The 19,257-nt window shown below is 41.5% G+C and overlaps 1 protein-coding gene across 4 annotated transcripts in view; it reads left to right on the top strand.

The window, feature by feature from the left end:
* The window catches only part of LOC120559443 (ephrin type-B receptor 2-like), a 64,265-nt gene extending 45,248 nt beyond the window's left edge, over nucleotides 1-19,017 (top strand). For 2 of the 4 annotated variants that reach the window (XM_039801122.1, XM_039801125.1), the window contains exons 6-16: nucleotides 296-420; nucleotides 520-682; nucleotides 798-906; nucleotides 5,031-5,098; nucleotides 5,234-5,359; nucleotides 6,353-6,600; nucleotides 7,707-7,922; nucleotides 8,639-8,788; nucleotides 9,617-9,810; nucleotides 9,910-10,065; nucleotides 12,970-19,017. In XM_039801122.1, the coding sequence (XP_039657056.1) occupies nucleotides 296-420; nucleotides 520-682; nucleotides 798-906; nucleotides 5,031-5,098; nucleotides 5,234-5,359; nucleotides 6,353-6,600; nucleotides 7,707-7,922; nucleotides 8,639-8,788; nucleotides 9,617-9,810; nucleotides 9,910-10,065; nucleotides 12,970-13,078 (1,664 nt within the window). In that variant the 3' untranslated portion in view covers nucleotides 13,079-19,017. The remainder of the gene's footprint in view (nucleotides 1-295; nucleotides 421-519; nucleotides 683-797; nucleotides 907-5,030; nucleotides 5,099-5,233; nucleotides 5,360-6,352; nucleotides 6,601-7,706; nucleotides 7,923-8,638; nucleotides 8,789-9,616; nucleotides 9,811-9,909; nucleotides 10,066-12,969) is intronic. The other 2 variants (XM_039801123.1, XM_039801124.1) reach the window with 2 other exon arrangements.
* Nucleotides 19,018-19,257: the final 240 nt, after the last annotated feature.

The raw sequence follows: 19,257 nt of genomic DNA, 5'->3' as shown, positions 1-19,257 counted from the left end.
CCTTTTGCATGGCATAACTCTGCACTTACCGGTGGCTCTTAGTGGTATTTGAAGCTAATGTACTTCTCTATGATCCTTGCTGTTCGGAGTTTGTACCTTCATGGTCGAATGCACTTATTGGAAGTCGCTTTGGATAAAAGCTTCAGCTAAATGAAAGAAATTCCCGTTGATTGACCATGAGTCGGTCCAACAGTTTCACATATAATTTCAGTAGTAGTTTCGGTTTCAGTAGCCTGTCTATCTGTCAGCATTTTCTCTCCAGCTCCAACTTTGCTTTCCCTTGTTTTGTCCTCAGCACCATCAGCAGTGTCCATCATCCACCAGGTCAGCAGAAGCCCTGACAGCATCACCCTGTCCTGGTCCCAGCCTGATCAGCCCAATGGACTCATCCTGGACTATGAACTGCAGTACTATGAGAAGGTACATCTGTGCTGATGATGAGTTATTCGTCATTAATTACAGTGCTTGTCTGATTATTTTCTGATGTATAATTTTCTGATCCATGTTTTTTTTGTTTAGAACCAGGCAGAGTGGAACTCCTCTCTGACGAGGAGTCAGACCAACACTGCAGTCATACGAGGCTTAAAGCCTGGAACCATCTACGTCTTTCAGGTTCGGGCTCGGACTGTCGCTGGATTTGGACGCTTTAGTGGGAAAATGTACTTCCAAACCATGACTGAAGGTAGGAATGACAATCATATGTTTGCTCTGTAGCATAGGTAGCTAATCAAGGCCTGGATCACATACATATTTGAAAAGGAGTCACATTTCTTGGTTTTCTGTCTTTTTACCTGTAGAGGAATATAAGTCCAGTATCCAGGAGAAGCTCCCCCTCATCATCGGTTCCACTGCTGCAGGACTAGTCTTCATCATTGCCATCACTGTATTAATCATTGTCTGCCGCAGGTGAGCCAGCAATGTTACAGGCCATGAAACAATAGAATAATAACTGTACTGATTAAAGAGTATCACTTATTGCTGGCTTGTTACCATTGCTAGCTGTTAGCTGTCAGCAAGCAAACTAGCCACAAAACTAACTAAATCACACAATAAATGTGCCACAAAACAATGAGCTAAAAAGAGTTCTGAGAAAATGAAGATATACCGGTACAGGTCGTAGTCTGTTAGTTAGTGCTAATATAGAAATACAGATGAATGGAGAGCTGAACAGGCCACCAGGGGCAGATGGATAGATAGATACATAGATAGAGAGATAGGTGATATCTGTCAACATATCGAAAATGCGTGTTAAGGTTAGCTGGCTTGGACTCAATTCAATTCAATTTTATTTATAGTATCAAATCATAACAAGAGTTATCTCGAGACACTTTACAGATTGAGTAAGTCTAGACCACACTCTATAAATTCCAAAACCCCAACAATTACAGTAATTCCCTCAAGAGCAAGCATTAGCAGTGGCTATTGCGACAGTGGCAAGGAAAAACTCCCTTTTAGGAAGAAACCTCGGCAGACCCAGACTCTTGATAGGCCGGTTGGGGGTGTGATGAACAGTGGCAAATAATAGTCACATTAAAGATAATGGAACAGTGACTTCGAAGGTCATCGTGGAAGTTCATGTCATAGCAGGGCACATCGTGTCATACTGAGTAGTGCAGTCTCCTATAACCGATCCTGACTACTCTGTGCGTATGAACATCACAGCAGGGCGTTGCGGGATGTAACGTGGCGCTGCAGAGCATGGGTGGATGCGGCGGATGCAGCAGGATGCGGCTGGGCATTGCAGAGAATCGCAGAGCAAAGCTCTGCAGAGAAGAAACATAAGGACTCCGGGGAGTAAACTCCCCAGAGCTAGGTTAGTTACAAGCATTTCTGGGACAGGATGCATACAAAAGGAAACAAGTGAAAACAGAGATGAGAGAGCAGCTCAGTGTGTCGTAGGAAGGAAGGAAATTCCCCGGTAGTCTAGAATTATAATAGCATAACTAAGAGAGAAATTGTGGGTCATCCAGGATTTTATATCTTTAATACACGCTTGAAGTTTAGCTAACTGACCACTTTCGTCTGGCTTAATTGACAGATATAATTGGGTGTCGTCTGCGTAACAGTGAAAGTTGAGTGTTTCCTAATAATATTACCTAGAGGAAGCATATATAAGGAAAACAGAATTGGTCCAAGCACTGAGCCTTGAGGAATGCCATGGCTAACTTTAGAGTACTTGGAGGGTTTATCGTTAATGTTAACAAATTGGGATCGCTCAGAGAAATAGGACTTAAACCAGCTTAGTGCGATTCCTTTAATGCCAACTAAGTGTTCTAGTCTCTGTAACAGGATGGTATGGTCAATAGTGTCGAATGCACCACTAAGATCTAATAAAACAAGTATGGAGACAAGTCCTTTGTCAGCAGCAGTTAGAAGGTCATTAGTAATTTTCACCAGTGCTGTCTCTGTGCTATGATGCATTCTAAATCCTGACTGGAAGTCTTCAAATAGATTGTTCCTATGTAGAAAGTCACATAGTTGGTTAGCGACTACCTTCTCAAGGATTTTGGAGAGAAAGGGAATGTTAGATATAGGTCTATAGTTGGCTAAGACTTCAGGATCGAGGGTAGGTTTTTTCAGAATAGGTTTTATCACCGCTATTTTAAATGACTGCGGTACATACCTGTCAAGTTTTGGATTTGAAAATAAGGTACATTTTCCGGCGCCCACCGCGAGCAGTCCCACCACCCCAACCAAGCTCCAGTATCCCTTACATTTTAAGACAGGTGTACAAGAAAGCTAAAATCACCACTTGATGCAGAATGCTGAAAACATTTACAATTTATAACATTGCTTGTCTTTACATTTTATTTTCATTCCACACATTCTTTTCATTTCATATTGCTTTTCTTTTACGTTTTTCTTTTCATTTCACATAACTTTTCTTTACTCTTTTAGTGAGTTATTGTAAAAATTTGTTGCAGACTTTGCATTCTTTAAGACTGTTTTGGAAGGAGTGTATTTGTGGGCTGGGCCAGAGTGGTTCATTTTACATGAGAGTAGAGCGCAAACAGTTCTGTTGTCTAACTTCATCCTATTCTCTGTAACAATCTTTCGTACCATGCTAAACACCCTTTCTGAACTTGCATTGCTATGGGGAATGCATAGTAAAGCCTTCATAAGTTTTGGCAGCGCACCGTCTCTGTCATAGCGTCCATCATCCGTCTCTGTTTTTTGCTTCTTTTTTTCCCCCTGCATTGTCACTCATCATCTGACCTCACACACTAACCTCGCGACAACTGCCACCTAAAGCACCTGTAGGCTACTGCAGGTGGCAATTATCGCGAGGCTAGTGACAGAGCTCAGATTGGGAATGTTTTTGTTTTTTGTTTTTTTTTACTCCGTTCGGGCCCGGGGTATTATTATTTTTTAATAACGCAGGTTAAAATACGGGAGATTTACGGGAAAATACTAATACGGGAGGACGGCGGGAAAGAAGAGTAAAATACGTGACTTTCCCGGCCAAAACGGGATACTTGACAGGTATGCTGCGGTACATGACCTGTTAATAAAGACAAATTGATTGTGTTTAGTATTGTGGTGTTGACCACAGGTAGTGCTTCTTTAAGTAGCCTCGTTGGAATAGGGTCTAAGAGACAGGTAGTTGGCTTAGCTGAAGAGACCTTTAACATTAATTGTTGAAGGTCCATAGGATAAAAGCAGCTTAAGTATGTATCAGGTCTTATCGTTCTCTCCAGTCCTCCTGTGCCCAATGGTGAGCTGTTAGAAGTTGAGGGCGAAAGGTTTATCATTAAAGAAGGTCATGAAGTCATCACTACTCAGAGCTACAGGAATAGATGGCTCAGTAGAGCTGTGGCTATCTGTCAGCCTGGCTACAGTGCTGAAAAGAAACCTTGGGTTGTTCTTATTTTCTTGTATTAGTGTTGAGTAATAGTCTGATCTGGCAATTCTGAGGGCCTTCCTATAGGTTTTCAGACTATCTTGCCAATCTACACGAGATTCTTCCAGTTTAGTGGAACGCCACTTACTTTCAAGTTTTCGTGAGATTTGTTTTAATTTGCGAGTTTGGGAGTTATACCAAGGTGTTAATTTCTTTTGCTTCATTGTCTTCTTTTGGAGAGGAGCGACCGAGTCTAAAGTTGTCCGTAGGCAGGCCCTAGCAGCGTCTACGAAATTATCAAGTTGGGAGGGACTAAAATTAGGTCCTCTGTTATATTAAGGCATGACATTGAATTAAGTGCTGTTGAAATATCTTCCTTAAATTAAGTTATAGCACTGTCAGATAGGCATCTAGTGTAGAAACTTTAATTTAATTTCTTATGGTCTGGTAATAGGAATTCGAAAGTTATTTAGTAAAGTTAAGGTTAATTAACAGGCTTGAGTTGAATATGGCTGCAACTCCCCCTCCTCGGCCTGAGCCTCGTGGAATTTGAGTATTATTATGACTGGGAGGAGTGGCTTCATTTAGACTAACGTATTCATTGTGGCTCAGCCATGTTTCGTTGAGAAAAAATAAATCAATTTGGTTATCGACTCAAATGCAGAACTCAAAGACAGGGAAGTGAACATGACTAAACAAGATTTATTCAACAGAATACTTAATTGACAGAGGTAGCTATTATTGGCCCCGACGCAGGCAATGCATGCATTTCAAAATATCTGGGCTTGTTGTCCCAAAATATCGCCACAAATTGTAAAAAATCTTGGCATTATGTTTGACAATAACCTTACCTTGATCACTGGCAGTGGTAAGCGATCGCGAGAGCAAATAAAAAAACATAACAACATAATTCAAACCACTGTGCGCTGTGCTGTTTCAGTATTACTAACACACCCTACTGCACATCTCCTTTCACTTATTAACAGTCAAAATCACAAGAGTGCATTACCATGCAAGGCAAAAACAAAACGTAAGTACTGGTATGAAAGCTCACTGTTGGGTGTGTTCTCACAAAAAAATTCCCAACTCAAGGTCCGCTGAGCAGCTTTCATCCATAGCAGCATGGTCTTCATCAGTGGATGGAGAGATTGATCTGTTGACATGCAAGCCTCTGTGTTTGTGTCCCCAGCCGGAGAAGTCCCGAAAGATCAGAGTCAGAGTACACAGACAAACTCCAACATTACACCAGTGGTCACAGTAAGTAACACAGCATGTTGTTATCGGATAGACTGGCAGCCATTAACGCTGATGTTCCATGTGGCAGCTGTTGTTTGGAAGAGCTGTTTCACTTGTGTGTGTGTAGCTGTTTCTGTCTCTTCTATCTCTCTGTTGAAGTGTCACCAGGAATGAAGATCTACATCGACCCCTTCACATATGAAGACCCTAATGAAGCAGTCCGAGAGTTCGCCAAGGAGATTGACATTTCCTGTGTCAAGATTGAACAAGTTATAGGTGCAGGTAAAGGAAAACCTGGCATGAAAAAGGAAAGGATGTCAGGTATCATTGGAGCAAGCGAGTGCTGAACTCTGTCCTGTCCTGTTCAGTTGTCACAAGGGGACATAGGCGCCGATTTACGTTTTCCTCCGTGGGTGCTCACGGGCGCACGCTCTTTAAATAAAAAAATAAAGTAGTCAAAAAATGTTTGCATTTCAGAACCTTAGGAAATCAAGGTTCTTTCAACTCAGGACAGCGCCACTTCTCACAAATACAGATAGGACTGGAGATGAGAAGTTTAACTGACACGTAACCACGATCAGCTTCGTGGGAAATGAAGAATCAATGCCACCTGTCTAGTAGCCTAGGCCTAAACATGAATTAGTGGGCCTGGCTATCGAAACAAACTGGATTAACAGAGATAGATTTATTCGATCAGACTTTTAAAAACACGTTGCATAACCAGAGAAGAGGTAAAACAAGGGTAAATATTGGAGATGCGTCATCCACTAAGTGGGGAGGATGGAGCGGGGTCACTAAAAGAGGCGTTTTCATCCGAGAGACGCTGTGATTGGTGGATAGGATATGGAGCAGGGGACTGACAGCGACATAACCAATCACACTATGACAGACACTCCACTTGCAATGTTTAATTTTAAATGAATGTAACCTACTGGCAGTCTGGCACACATGGGTGCTCAGTATTTTCTGTGGGTGCTCAAGCTCCGGAGCACCCACGGTATCGGCGCATATGCAAGGGGACATTTTAGGGAACTCCTGTTTAATTGGTTGGAAGTCTTCAGCAGGGGACTAAATCAGGGAATGCCTTGGCATATCCATGCAACGTGTCATATTACTGATAAGAACACAGTATATCTATAATTCCTTGGAAGATTATGTCAAAGAGAGCTAAGATAGTGATAGTTGTTTAGTTACTTTGGTTACTTGAGTCATTTTTGAAGAGATGTGTTTTGCTTAACATTCACTTTCCACTGACTGCTGTCATGTTGCCGTCAGGTGAGTTCGGGGAGGTGTGCAGTGGGAACCTCCGGCAGCCTGGGAAGAGAGAGATCCTGGTGGCTATTAAGGCGCTGAAGGCGGGCTACACTGAACGCCAGAGGCGGGACTTCCTGAGTGAGGCATCCATCATGGGCCAGTTCGACCACCCCAACATCATCCATTTGGAGGGGGTGGTGACCAAGAGCAGCCCTGTGATGATCATCACTGAGTTCATGGAGAACGGCTCCCTCGACTCCTTCCTCAGGGTAAAGGAGACGCACTGAAGAATGACAAAGTTGCCTCCCAGCCACTGGTCATGAGCATCTCGTGCATTTCACTGCACCTGATGCAATAAAAAAAAAAATTTCAAAGCACAGACTAGAAAGTGAGTTTTGAATATGTTTGAAGTTCTGCTAATGGCCCTAAGTGGCTACATATTGCAATATCAATAAGTGATATATAAATAAACAATTACTATTATTATTACTGTTATATAACATTATTTTGCAGTTTTAAACATATTCCAGCCGCTGTATTTGGAACAGGAGCTGTTAAATGAATGGTATTAACCACTGGGTAATGTTAAGGCACACCTGCTGGGCTCTGTCATCCGGCTGCGGATCATCATTTTCATCAATACCAAGGACAAGGCACCGTTTTCTGTCTGTCATCTCAAAACCAACAATGCTCAGTGGTCTCTGTATCCTCAGGAAGGCTTTGGGGGTCAGCTGAGCCCAGGCGGCACTGGCCCATCCTTCCTGTATCCATCCTGCTACACCATTCCCATCTGCAGTCACTAATCATACATTTCATATTCAACAAACATTTAAGTGAACTGAATTCTGGTGCTCAAGGAAAGGTCATCTTTCATAAATAATCACGGCAAATTTCATGGCTATTTCAAATGTTTAGTAACACTTTACTTGAAGGTATCTACATAAGAGTGACATGACCCTGTCATGAAAACATGACCCTGTCATGACACACTCATGACACATGAACCCTAACCCTAACTGTAACCCTAACCCTAACCATTACTTGGCATGACAGAAACCGAATGAGACTTACTAAAAGAAGCGTTTTGTCGTGAATGTTTCTGACTTGTTTATAATGTTTATGACACGTTCGTGACAGTGTCATGTCACTCTTATGTAGATACCTTCAAGTAAAGTGTAACCAAATGTTTTATGGTTTGAGGAAAAAGAGTTCCTGGAGATGTGAAATTTAAAGGTGACTTTCACTGGAATTATCCGGCCATGACTACTGATTAAACGGGAGAGAAATCTTTTGGCTCTGATCCTATTTCAAGTTTACAATCCTATTGGTCAGCACATGTAGTGTTAAGTAATTTGATGTTTGTTTTTTCTTCCAGCAAAATGATGGGCAGTTCACAGTGATCCAGCTGGTGGGAATGCTGCGGGGCATAGCAGCAGGCATGAAGTACCTGTGTGACATGAACTACGTCCATCGAGACCTGGCAGCTAGGAACATCCTGGTCAACAGCAACCTGGTGTGCAAAGTGTCTGACTTCGGCTTGTCCCGCTTCCTGGAGGACGATACTTCAGACCCCACGTACACCAGCGCTCTGGTGAGTCTGCATCAGGACTATGTTGGAATCTCACGGAGAGGCACCATTATGTTGGAAACCACACGCCAGATATACCAACTATGTTAGTCAAAGTGTTAAAGGAAAACGCCGACTTACTGGGACTTTCGCTTATTCACCGTATGCCCCAGAGTTAGATCACCGCTAACCTAGCTTAGCACAGATCCTGGAGGTAACCGGCTCCATCTAGCCTACTGTTCCCAATAAGTGACAAAATAACGACACAACATTTTCCTATTTACATGTTGTGATTTGTATAGTCACAGCGTGTACAAATAATACGGTCACATGAGACACAGCCATCTTCTAACCATATACATACTGGGAACTATATTCTCAGAAGGCGAAGCACTGCTACTTGGGCGGAGTGATTTGCTCGCACCACATGAAAAGCACCGTTTGCTTTTCAGGTGCAAATTACTCCGCCAAAGCAGCAGAAGTAGCAGTGCTTTGCCTTCTGAGAAACCCTAACCCTAACCCTGACCCTGATCTGGGAAATGGAGTAATGGGGTGAGTGCAACTGCTCTGATGTTATGGGGTATAACCCTAACCATAAAAAATGATGATGATAATAGCCAGAAGAAATGAAGAAAATCAGCATAAAAGTAATGATAATAGGTTTGTTAAAAGCATCAGTGATAACTGGATCTGTCTTGGTGTGCACTGTGCCACTGCTGACCTCCCACTTGGTTTTCCAGGGAGGGAAGATTCCCATCCGCTGGACAGCTCCAGAGGCCATCCAGTACAGGAAGTTCACCTGGTCCAGTGATTGCTGGAGCTATGGTATCGTCATGTGGGAGGTGATGTCGTACGGAGAGAGGCCCTACTGGGACATGAGCAATCAAGATGTGAGTAAAGCGTAGGAAGGTGATGGAGCCTCATCTAGTTTGAAAAGCTGCTGTGTGCTAACATAGCATTTTTACATTATCACCACAAGGAAAAGGAAGAGCTCCTTATTGATCCCAAATGGAGAAATTACAATTTACACACTACACACAAGCCTGAAATACACACACACACATGCTCAGGTCCTTTACATGCACTAATGGAGAGATGTCAGAGCGATTAGTGGGGTTCGGTGCCTTGCTCAAGAGCACCTTGGCAGTGCCCAGGAGGTGAACTGGCTCCTTTCCAGCTACCAGTCCACACTCAGTACTTCGGTCCGTATGGGGACTTGAACCAGCGGACCCTCCGGGTCCCAACCCAACACCCTACGGACTGAGCTACTGCCTAATTTATCAGTGAGGCATTCAGTATGTCCAGGTGATGTCCACAGGTAAACTGCTGACCAAGCTCTGACAAAACTCAAAAAGCACGCTGTCTTTTTACAAAAGTCATCTAGTAGATAATCAGGTGTACAAGTATAGATGTAAACTTGAGATATTTTGGTTTTACAGCAAATTTATAGAAATGCACCCAAGAAAAATGTAGTTTTTAAGATACCCTGTCCTGACTGAGAGTGAAATATTTCTACAACTTTTGGATATCGTTTCGGTCTTTCTGGTTCTAAAACAACGGCCTGAACTGATACTTAAGAAATAAGTATAAGTGAGTGTGTGTGTGTGTGTGTGTGTGTGCGTCTGTGTGTGTGTGTGTGTCTGTGTGTCTGTGTCTGTGTGTGTGTGTGGTTCTGGAATGAATCATGTTCTGAGACTCCACGTTGTACATTCTTGTAGGTTATCAATGCCATAGAGCAGGACTACAGGTTGCCGCCCCCTATGGATTGTCCCACTGCACTGCATCAGCTGATGCTGGACTGCTGGCAGAAGGACCGCAGCAACCGGCCCAAATTCAGCCAGATAGTCAGCACCCTGGACAAGATGATCCGCAACCCCAGCAGCCTCAAGGCCATGACACCGCTGTCATCAAGGTATGGAGAGGAAAGGACCTCCCTCACTACCACTGGGCCTGACCTACCACCTCACTGACCAACTCTGTGTTCTTGTTTTGTCTTCGTTGTGTCCACCAGTGTTCACCTACCTCTACTGGATCGCACCACTCCAGACTTCTCCTCTTTCAGCACCGTGGAGGAGTGGCTGGACGCCATTAAGATGGGCCAGTACAAGGAGAACTTTGCCAACGAAGACTTCAGCAGCTTTGATGTTGTGTCTAAAATGACCATGGAGTATGTTGCTTACTTCCAATATTCTGACCCTGTAGACCAGACAGATGACACAGAGAGAGATTTGTTGATGATACTGATCATCGTGGTCATTGGTAGATAGTTATATGTGATTTTAAACCTAATGCAGACGCAAGGGCTCCTAGTTTGTAGTAGAAAGCAAATATCTCATATCCATATCTTCAAATTATAAAATGACATTGGAACCCCTAATTTCCTCCTGATTGCGTCCCCCTATTTCAGTGTGAATTAATAGATTGATGAAATGTATTTCAAACATGTAAAATAAAACAGAAAAAGGTCATTCAGAAAATAATAATATTACACAACATAGAAAGCATAAAGATACATGAATAACATTTTATTTTTTGACATGTCCAAAAGGGTTTGGGAAAAAGTTTACACTTCTTTGATCCCAGCCTAGTTAACATGCTTCCTCTGTCATAATAGTTTTTTTGTTTTTTGTTTTTTTAACTCAGCCAAATATTGAACTTAACTTACCAAGTATCTTGCAAAATACAATTTCTTTCTCATATATTTATATAAAATACATATATATATATATATATATATATATATATATATATATATATATATATATATATATATATATATAATTTCATGCATATTTATTTAATTTACTCCAAAATGATATACTCATTATTGATATATTTTAGTATCAAAAATATGAATCCATTCAGAATTTATAAAAACAAGTAAATTAAATAAAATGAAAAAGGGAAACTAAGAAAGAATGAATATCAATCTAAATAAATAAATGATAATCAAAGGCCATCGCTGAGTTCCTCATTCCAGCTCTTCCATAATTTTACACCACAGACAGAAACACAAAAATACACCTTTACAGATTTGAAATTAACATTTATCGGTAGTGTATCATATTTGCTTTAAACATTAATTGTGCTAAATTTTAACCAGGTCTGCCATCTTTATTACTTATAAATGTATGAATAATGAACTGGTATGACCCCTACACCCAGCATTAGAAATTATTCACATTGCTCTTTTCTGTAGAATAAAAAGCAAATGTAATTTACTTTTGTAAATATTGCCTCCAAACCTCTGCACAGTAATTTAATATAGTTAAACCAGATAAGAGAGCTGATCTTAATGTGTAATTACCTAATTAATAGATGTTGTCATATATCGAGGGAAATGGATCCTTAATGTAAATGTCAGCAGATACTTTCAAAAATAACTAGGCTAAACCTACTTCAAATCATGTTTGAATGAAATGATAGAGATAGATCATTAAAAAGATTATGTTTTTACATCTTTACTACAAATAGTGGCCTTATCTTTTATTCTTTTGGCATTTCTGCTTTATTTTGTTAGTGAGACAGACAGGAAAGGCAGGGCTGTGGTACGGACTGACCTGAGGCCTGTACTACAAATAAAGATCAACATGCCCTGGACTTATTTCAGTTACCCGGCTTCACCTAACCTAACAACCGCGGTCCCGCATAACCATAACTTACATAAGAAGAGCAAAGTATAATTCTACATAAATATGAAGAACACAGACACGGTTTTACAGGAAAAAAACGCAGGAAGGAAAGCTGGCAAAAAAAGCTGACGCTGTTCTGCGTAGGCCTAAATCACAACGCTTATCAATATCACTTCCCCATCAGTCAGGCACAAGATCTGACCATAATTACACTTTTGCTTTCAATTCAGTTCAATTAAAATGTATTTATAGTGTCAAATCATAACAAGAGTTATCTCAAGACACTTTAAAGATAGAGTAGGTCTAGACCACACTCTATAGTTTACAAAGCCCCAACAATTCTAGTAATTCCCCCAAGAGCAAGCATTTAGTGGTTGCTTTCCATAAAATGTCGTTGCTTTAGCCTGTTATATTATCAGTTGCAACCCTGGCAGCGTTAAGCGATCGTGAGAGAAAATAAAAAATATAAAAACGTAATTCAAATCGATGTGTGGCATTGGTTGCCAATGTCTCCGCGCACAGAGCTCCACCGGCTCTTCTAAGAACGGTGACGCCGTTATCAATCGAACATTGATTGGTCAGTAGGCGGTGCTTTGACAACGGTTGATCTCTAATCTCCAACATAACCTGCTCCCGACCAGGTTAGGTGTTCAGCATAAGTTACCATGGCGATTTAACCCGGTAACAAATGATCCACCATCGTGATACTAAATCCTGGGTTGAACCTGAAGTTACCTCGTTAACGCCAAATCTTGCTTCGTAGTACAGGCCTCTGGACTGCTGTGATTGAGAGTCAATACTGAGCATTATAATTCCACAGTGACTTCACGTCAAAACATAGCTTGAGGGGGGATTATTTACATGCAGGTGACTTTTAAAAATTTTGTGTGCCCTGAGTACTGTCTGAATATTTACCAGTCATGGGTAAGTAGCAAAACGAAGGGCAAAAAGCTCTACATCCACTCGCTGCTGCTGTCAAGCAGTCCTGCCCTCTAATACGACCCACAGGGTCCCCATTTCTAAACCAGAGAAGGTAAGGGCCGTGGTTTTAAACACGTCGTTAGCGTTGTGAATCGTTCGCAGATTGATTAGGTTTAGTCACAAAAACTACTTAGTTAGTGGTTTGGGTTAAAATCCTGACGCAGAACGTGACGCGGAATATGACGCAGTTTTTTTCCATAAAGTTAAAAAATCTCACTGTGGACATGAACACCAGTCTCCCGGGTGAAAGTCCTGTGTTTGTTTGACGCTCGTATACTTCATCACCTGGAACAAACGACTTACGGGGTTGTTTTTTACGGGGGGAGGACAGTCTCTGCTTTCTAGCTACTCTAACATCATATTTAAAAAGTGTCGGCATCCAGAGAACAGTTAGTCTTGAATGATTTCAAATGTCTTGCGAAATACTGAGGTGGAACTGATCAACAATTTCTCCTCAGGGACATCGTCAGAGTCGGAGTGACATTAGCCGGCCACCAGAAGAAGATCCTCAACAGCATCCAGTCCATGAGGGCCCAGATGAACCAGATCACTTCAGTGGAGGTGTGATCTGGTAGCCCAGGAGCCCACATGCTCTGTTTACAGTAGGAACCCTGTCAGGACACAGACTGAGACTTCACCCCCCAACCCCCCTCCAACCCCCTGTTCCAGCAGTGGGCTGTTTCCTAGTGGTTGCTACCTGTGTTGCTGATGGCAGTGCTGCTGTTGTTGGACGCAGCAGCGGTAAGAGCTTGCTTTTTGAAAGCACCTGATTTGGTTGTTTTGTGTGGTCAATAGAAGCTAACAATCTCTGCACCCCGCTAAGAAAAATAAAACTGAAGATGTGTGCACTGGGAACATTGTAGCACAGTGCCCACTTTCTGTTTCGTTTTGCTCATTCTCGTTTATTGGCTCTCAGACTGAACTGAAGTGAAGAGATTTTCAAAAGGTTACCACATATAGCAATGTCAGCGTCAGTTACAAGCTGCAGACATCTGAATCACAGAACCACCAATCTCTTAAACCAGAGACTTTAAACATAAATCCTGTGGTAGCTGCAATGGCATGACTACTGACATTTTTAAAAGCCAGTTGGCACGGAAATACACTTCAGCCACCTGAAAAGGACCATATGCAAATGTTGACTGGCCCACGCTGTCGGTCGTTTACTGTGACTTCACTGAGGCTGTGTGGAGTTGCTATAGTCTGGGTCAGGAAACGATCAAAGTCCCTTAGTCCTGCGTGTGTGTGTGTGTGTGTGTGTGTGTGTGTGTGTGTGTGTGTGTGTGTGTGTGTGTGTGTGTGTGTGTGTGTGTGTGTGTGTGTGTGAGGTAAAGGAACGATTCGTTGTCGTTCAGTCATCAACTTTCACCACTCCACCATTAATGTGCAATCTTTGAGTGTTTCAAAAATATTTCCAATTCTAAAATTATTTCCCAGATCAATTGTGTGTTTTTAAAAAGAAAAAAACTTAACACAGGTTGTACAGAAATGCACTGCACTCACTGTAGATAAAATCTCATATTTACAAGATTTGTATCTCACCTGATGCTCATTTGTCTGATCCTGTGTGTGTGTCAGCTTATCCCTTTCAAATCACCCACTGCACATTCATTGCACTTAACAACAGAGCATAGCCTTTAGCATTTAGCCAAACCTCTGTGTGCCCCTTCTTAACTGGACTTCTATCACAACAACCTACAGCATCTCTTCCTCTTGCTGCATTGATTAAATAGACTACTGATTTCATAATAATTACAAGATTTGCATCTCGTAATTACGAGAGAACAATCTTTTTTTTGTAAAAATCACTAATACCTCAATGGGAAGGGCGACATTGTTTGTCAGTAGCTTCCAAACCCCATTAAACATCAACATCACTGTTACAACCCATGTGGCTGTTGGCTGCTGTGGTTACGGTTTGATCAGGTTTAAGCAGCTAAAGGTGCTTGGGTTCGGATTTTGTTTAGGGTCTGTGGCTCCATAACAGTGTTACGGTACTAACACCTCTGCTTGTGACAGACGTCATAACTGACAGGGCCATTAGAGCTGTAAACGGAGACAGTCTTTACAAGAAAGAAGGCATTATGACCTCCTACAAAATGAGTGTTTATCCTCTCAGGTTTTCTGTAGGACACAACGGTCCTCTGACTCTGTTCGGATTATTTTGTCCATGTGCATAGTCAGCTGAGGTGAGAGGCTGAGTGCCGTACTACTCTGGGTGGGGATTCTGAAGGTACACTTTGAGAACTCTATTTTGTTGTTTTTAAAAAGGTGAATTTTGATAAAACTACTTTTTATAAATGGTATGACATTAATTTATACTTCACAGGACACAGCAATCAGTGCTCACCTTGGGTCATGTCCATGTCTAAGTGATTCTTTTTTGGTATCGAGACATTGGGCATGTTACACCTCTTCCTTCTACTGTACTAGCACAAAGCACAGGTTAACCCACTCACTCTGATGTAGGCCTACTGTACACAAGTCAAAACCCGTAGAACCTGCTCTCGTTTGTAAATGGTCAGAATGTCCTCAATTCACATGAGGTACAACACTCCTGGTTTAAATGATAGCGTCCAATAGAACCCCAAATCCATCACATTACCTTCCAGCGGACAGTTGAGTTCCTTCCATTCTCCGTGGGTCTTCCTTATGATCTGCTCGCTAAATCACAATAAAAACCACGCAGCCCAGGTTAGAATATGATTTATTGTTCATTCCATGTGTTTCTTACACTGTCACAAGGCTGGATTACCAACTGGGCAAAGCAGGAAACCGCAGACAAAACGAGTGTAGCGGGTTAATCCCTCTTCTGATTGTTACATACTGTTGCACAATGAGGCGCTGGATTTTGAAGAAATGCATTGAACTGCTTGACTTACAATATTTAGTGGTACATGTTTATGCTAAAACATATTCTCTATGTTGAGTGGACTGGACACTCTCTGCACACTGTTGGTGTGCTCTGTGTCAAACTTTCTGGAGTCACACAACTTGTTTGGCAATTTCTAATCACTGCAGTCTAAAAAAAAAGGTGCTTCCACATCTATTTTAAAGCTCTTTAGAGAAATGATTGTCAGGTTTTTCAATACTGTCAAGTCTGCACTGTTTTTCTCATACTATGTGTTGCATTTATTTGCACACGTGTCACTAGAAACTGAATCTGAATCACATAATTTGAATTTATATTGTTGAACTTGAATAATTGCATTGAAAAACTGAATAGCGTAATATGAAATTAAAGTCATCAATAAAAAACAGAAGTTATCTCAGGACACTTTACAGATAGAGTAGCTCTAGACCACACACACATTTACAAAGACCCAACAATTCCCCCCGAAAAACCTCAGACAGAACCTGACTCTTGGTGGGCGGTCATCTGCCGCTGCCGGTTGGGAGAGAGAGAGAGAGAGAGAGAGAGAGAGACAGAAATATGACACTTCATAATTATAGCAGTGGGTATAATGGAATAACATGATGCACAGTGGCAATTATAATAACAGTAAAGATAAAAAACTATAATTAGTAATATTAGTAGTAAGTAAGTAAGTAAAGTTTATTTCTTTAAAAGCACATTTAAACACAGCTTAAGCTGACCAAAGTGCTGTACAAAGAAGCACCAAGGTGCTGTATAAAATGTAACATACATACAAAAAAGCATCCAAACAACAACAAGCAGCAATTTAGAAATACTGAATTATAGACATAACAGAATGAGTGATTAGTGTGTTAAAGAGGCCAAAAATGTGAGTAAAAATGTGTCTTTAGCCTAGATTTAAGTACAGAAATGGAGGGAGCACATCTGATATCTAAGGGCAGCTGGTTCCACAGTTGTGGAGCAGCAGCTGCAAAGGCTCTGTCAGCTTTTAGTTTGAGTCGAGATCGGGGGACATAGAGGAAAGATTTGTCCTCAGATCTAAGAGATGTTTGAATAAGATCTGTGATATAAGATGGGGCCTGATCATTAAGAGCCTTGAAGGCAATCAGTGGTCTTAAACTGGATTCTAAAGTCGACGGGTAGTGAAGAGAGGCTAGCACCGGGGTGATGTGCTCACATTTTTTAATACCAGTCAACATCCTTGCAGCTGCATTTTGCACCATCTGTAGGCGACTTAATCAAGACTGGGGAAGGCCTAAATAAAGGGAATTGCAATAGTCCAACCTGGATGTAATGAAGGCATGAATAGGAGTAGCAGTGCAGGGCGTAGCAGGGCGTTGAGCAGGACCATGGAAGAAGTTGCAACTACGATTTAGGTGCCACCATAATCCAAGGAAATTTGCAGGGCGGGAAAGCATCCCGGATGGTTCTGGTAACCCATGGTTTCTTGTTGGGGAATGAAAACGTAGTTTTGGGGACAGTTGTTTCTGTTGTTTCACAAATGTAATCTACAACAGACTAAGTGAATTTATTGATGTCATCGGTGATGTTGACGGTGGTGTCCTGGAACGTGCTCCAGACTGCGTCGTGTAGTTTAGACTATAGGGCGGCCTCTGATTGGCTTGACCATTTCCTGACCTCACGTGTCACTGGGGGGCATGCGCCATAGTTTGTTTACTTACTTTGACCTCAACAAGATGGCCGCATGGTCGCTCTTCTCCAACGCGGGTAGCAAATCTTCTCTGTGGCCGTTTTTGAATGGTGTGTAGCAGATGCACAAAGACACTGTACTACACTGTATATATGCACGGTATGCACATTTCAGTGTTTTCAGCTGATCCTATTCCAACTGGCCCTGTTTGATGTGTTTTAGAGAAATCCAGTTATTAGGAAAAACAAAGTTTGGTTTCAGTTCCTGTACTTCCTGTCTATTTTACAAATCTGAGCAAATAATCAGGATGGCTTAGTGGCCAGGATTGTAAACGTTGTGCTCTTCCATCTAAAAACATTAGACAGAAAATAATATATAAGCACCTTTTATCCTAAACTATCTTTTATTGTGCAAGAATAGCCAAACAATAAGGTCTCATGGGGAAGAAATAGAATCAATCAAATCCTTAATGTGGCCCTCAGTGACAGTGCATGTGATCCTGATTTCAGCCTGGATGAATGTCTACCACCAACATGGGCTAAATTGTGTTGCACTTACTTCACAAAAATGTAAGATTTCTTTTTTCAAAATGATATATTCATTTTGCAACAATCAAGAAAGCTAAGTAAATATGTTTTAAACTGTTTTATGTGGAATATATTTCAAGTGTTAATTTTTCACAAAAAGCATGTGGATGTGGTGTGAAAAGCTACCTACTGAATCTGCTAATTATGTAGCAGTGAGAGACGATACTGCAAAACACATTCACTTTTAATGGAGTTGTATTCCTTCTACTTGATATCATTTCTATTTTTTTTTTATTATTATTAAATGACCATGCGAGTTTAGAGCCTACCACAGATGCACTGCTATAAGCACGGGCTGTCTCATCTCGGTATGTGCGCTCATTCACAAACGGAGAGAACAGAAATGACCTCACTTGAATATGACCTCTCTATGTACAGTTTTCTTTTTGTAAGTGTATCAGTGTGTGTGTGTGTGTGTGTGCTGTGCTCCGTCCATATGCTGGCCCATGTTTGAGCTGCACTGTGGCAGCTTCTCAGTACTCACATAGAGCTGAAATGGGCCTGTTTCTTTCAGTATTTTCCTGTACAAATTGAAACCGTTCACATTTAGATTCTGAAGGAACATGATGGGAAATGTGCTTGTTTGCTTTCTCCGTGGGAGTGAGGTGTTCAGATGGATACAAACCTCATGTCTGTGTGTACAGAGCTGAAGTCAGAACATTCTTAGCCTATCTTAGCATATAGACTGGAGGCAGAGGGACAGCTTGCTAATTAAAATGTCATATCGATTAAAAACATCTGTCCGGTTAGAGTGCAGGTTTCCAGATATGGTCAATTAGCACATGGTGTTCCACAGATATATATCAGTGTTGCAACGTATGTCAGCTGATATGTAATATAGATAGCATAGCATTATCAGATTTTTTTAAACTTATTTTAAACTGGTAATGGCCCCCAAAACTCAGAACCTGGCAACCCCAATGTGACAATACCACTGCTGTAAACTGGTCCCACTGTTGTTCATCAAGAAATAGTCCCAGCCTCCTGAAATTGACGCTTTCACATTTCTGTCTGTGCACAGATTTAACAAACGGGATCGAACTGGGGCCGGAAAGGGGACTGAGTACCCAGGGCCCTCATATGAGGAGGGCCCAAAAATATGCTAGAATTAATAGGTGGGGATGTAGGGAGGGGCCCATAGAGAATGCCTTTCTACAGGGTCCAGAAGTTTGTGCTACGTCCCTGAACGAGATACAACATGTTAAAGGGGTCGTTTGGATTGGGTGTTGATAAATTCATTTCTTTGATAGATTGATATCCATCATTTCATCTCACTCTCTGAAAGAAAGAGAGTAAGCATATTTTACATAATGTTGAACTATTCCTTAAAGTGCTCATATTTGCTCATTTTCAGGTTCATAATTGTATTTAGAGGTTGTACCAGAATAGGTTTACATGGTTTCATTTTAAAAGCACCATAAAGCACCATATTTTTGTTGTACTGCACATTGCTGCAGCTCCTCTTTTCACCCTGTGTGTTGAGCTCTCTGTTTTAGCTACCGAGTGAGGCATCTCACTTCTATTCCATCTTTGTTGGGAGTCGCACATGCGCAGTACCTAGGTAAGGACTACTAGCCAGTCAGAAGCAGAGTATGAGGGCGTGCCCTGACAGTACCTAGGTAAGGACTAC

The sequence above is a fragment of the Perca fluviatilis genome, chromosome 5 (assembly GCF_010015445.1).
Source record: "Perca fluviatilis chromosome 5, GENO_Pfluv_1.0, whole genome shotgun sequence".
In the NCBI taxonomy this organism is placed as follows: Eukaryota; Metazoa; Chordata; class Actinopteri; order Perciformes; family Percidae; genus Perca; species Perca fluviatilis.
The sequence above is the reverse complement of the archived record's forward strand: the minus strand, read 5'-3'. Positions and strand labels throughout refer to the sequence as shown.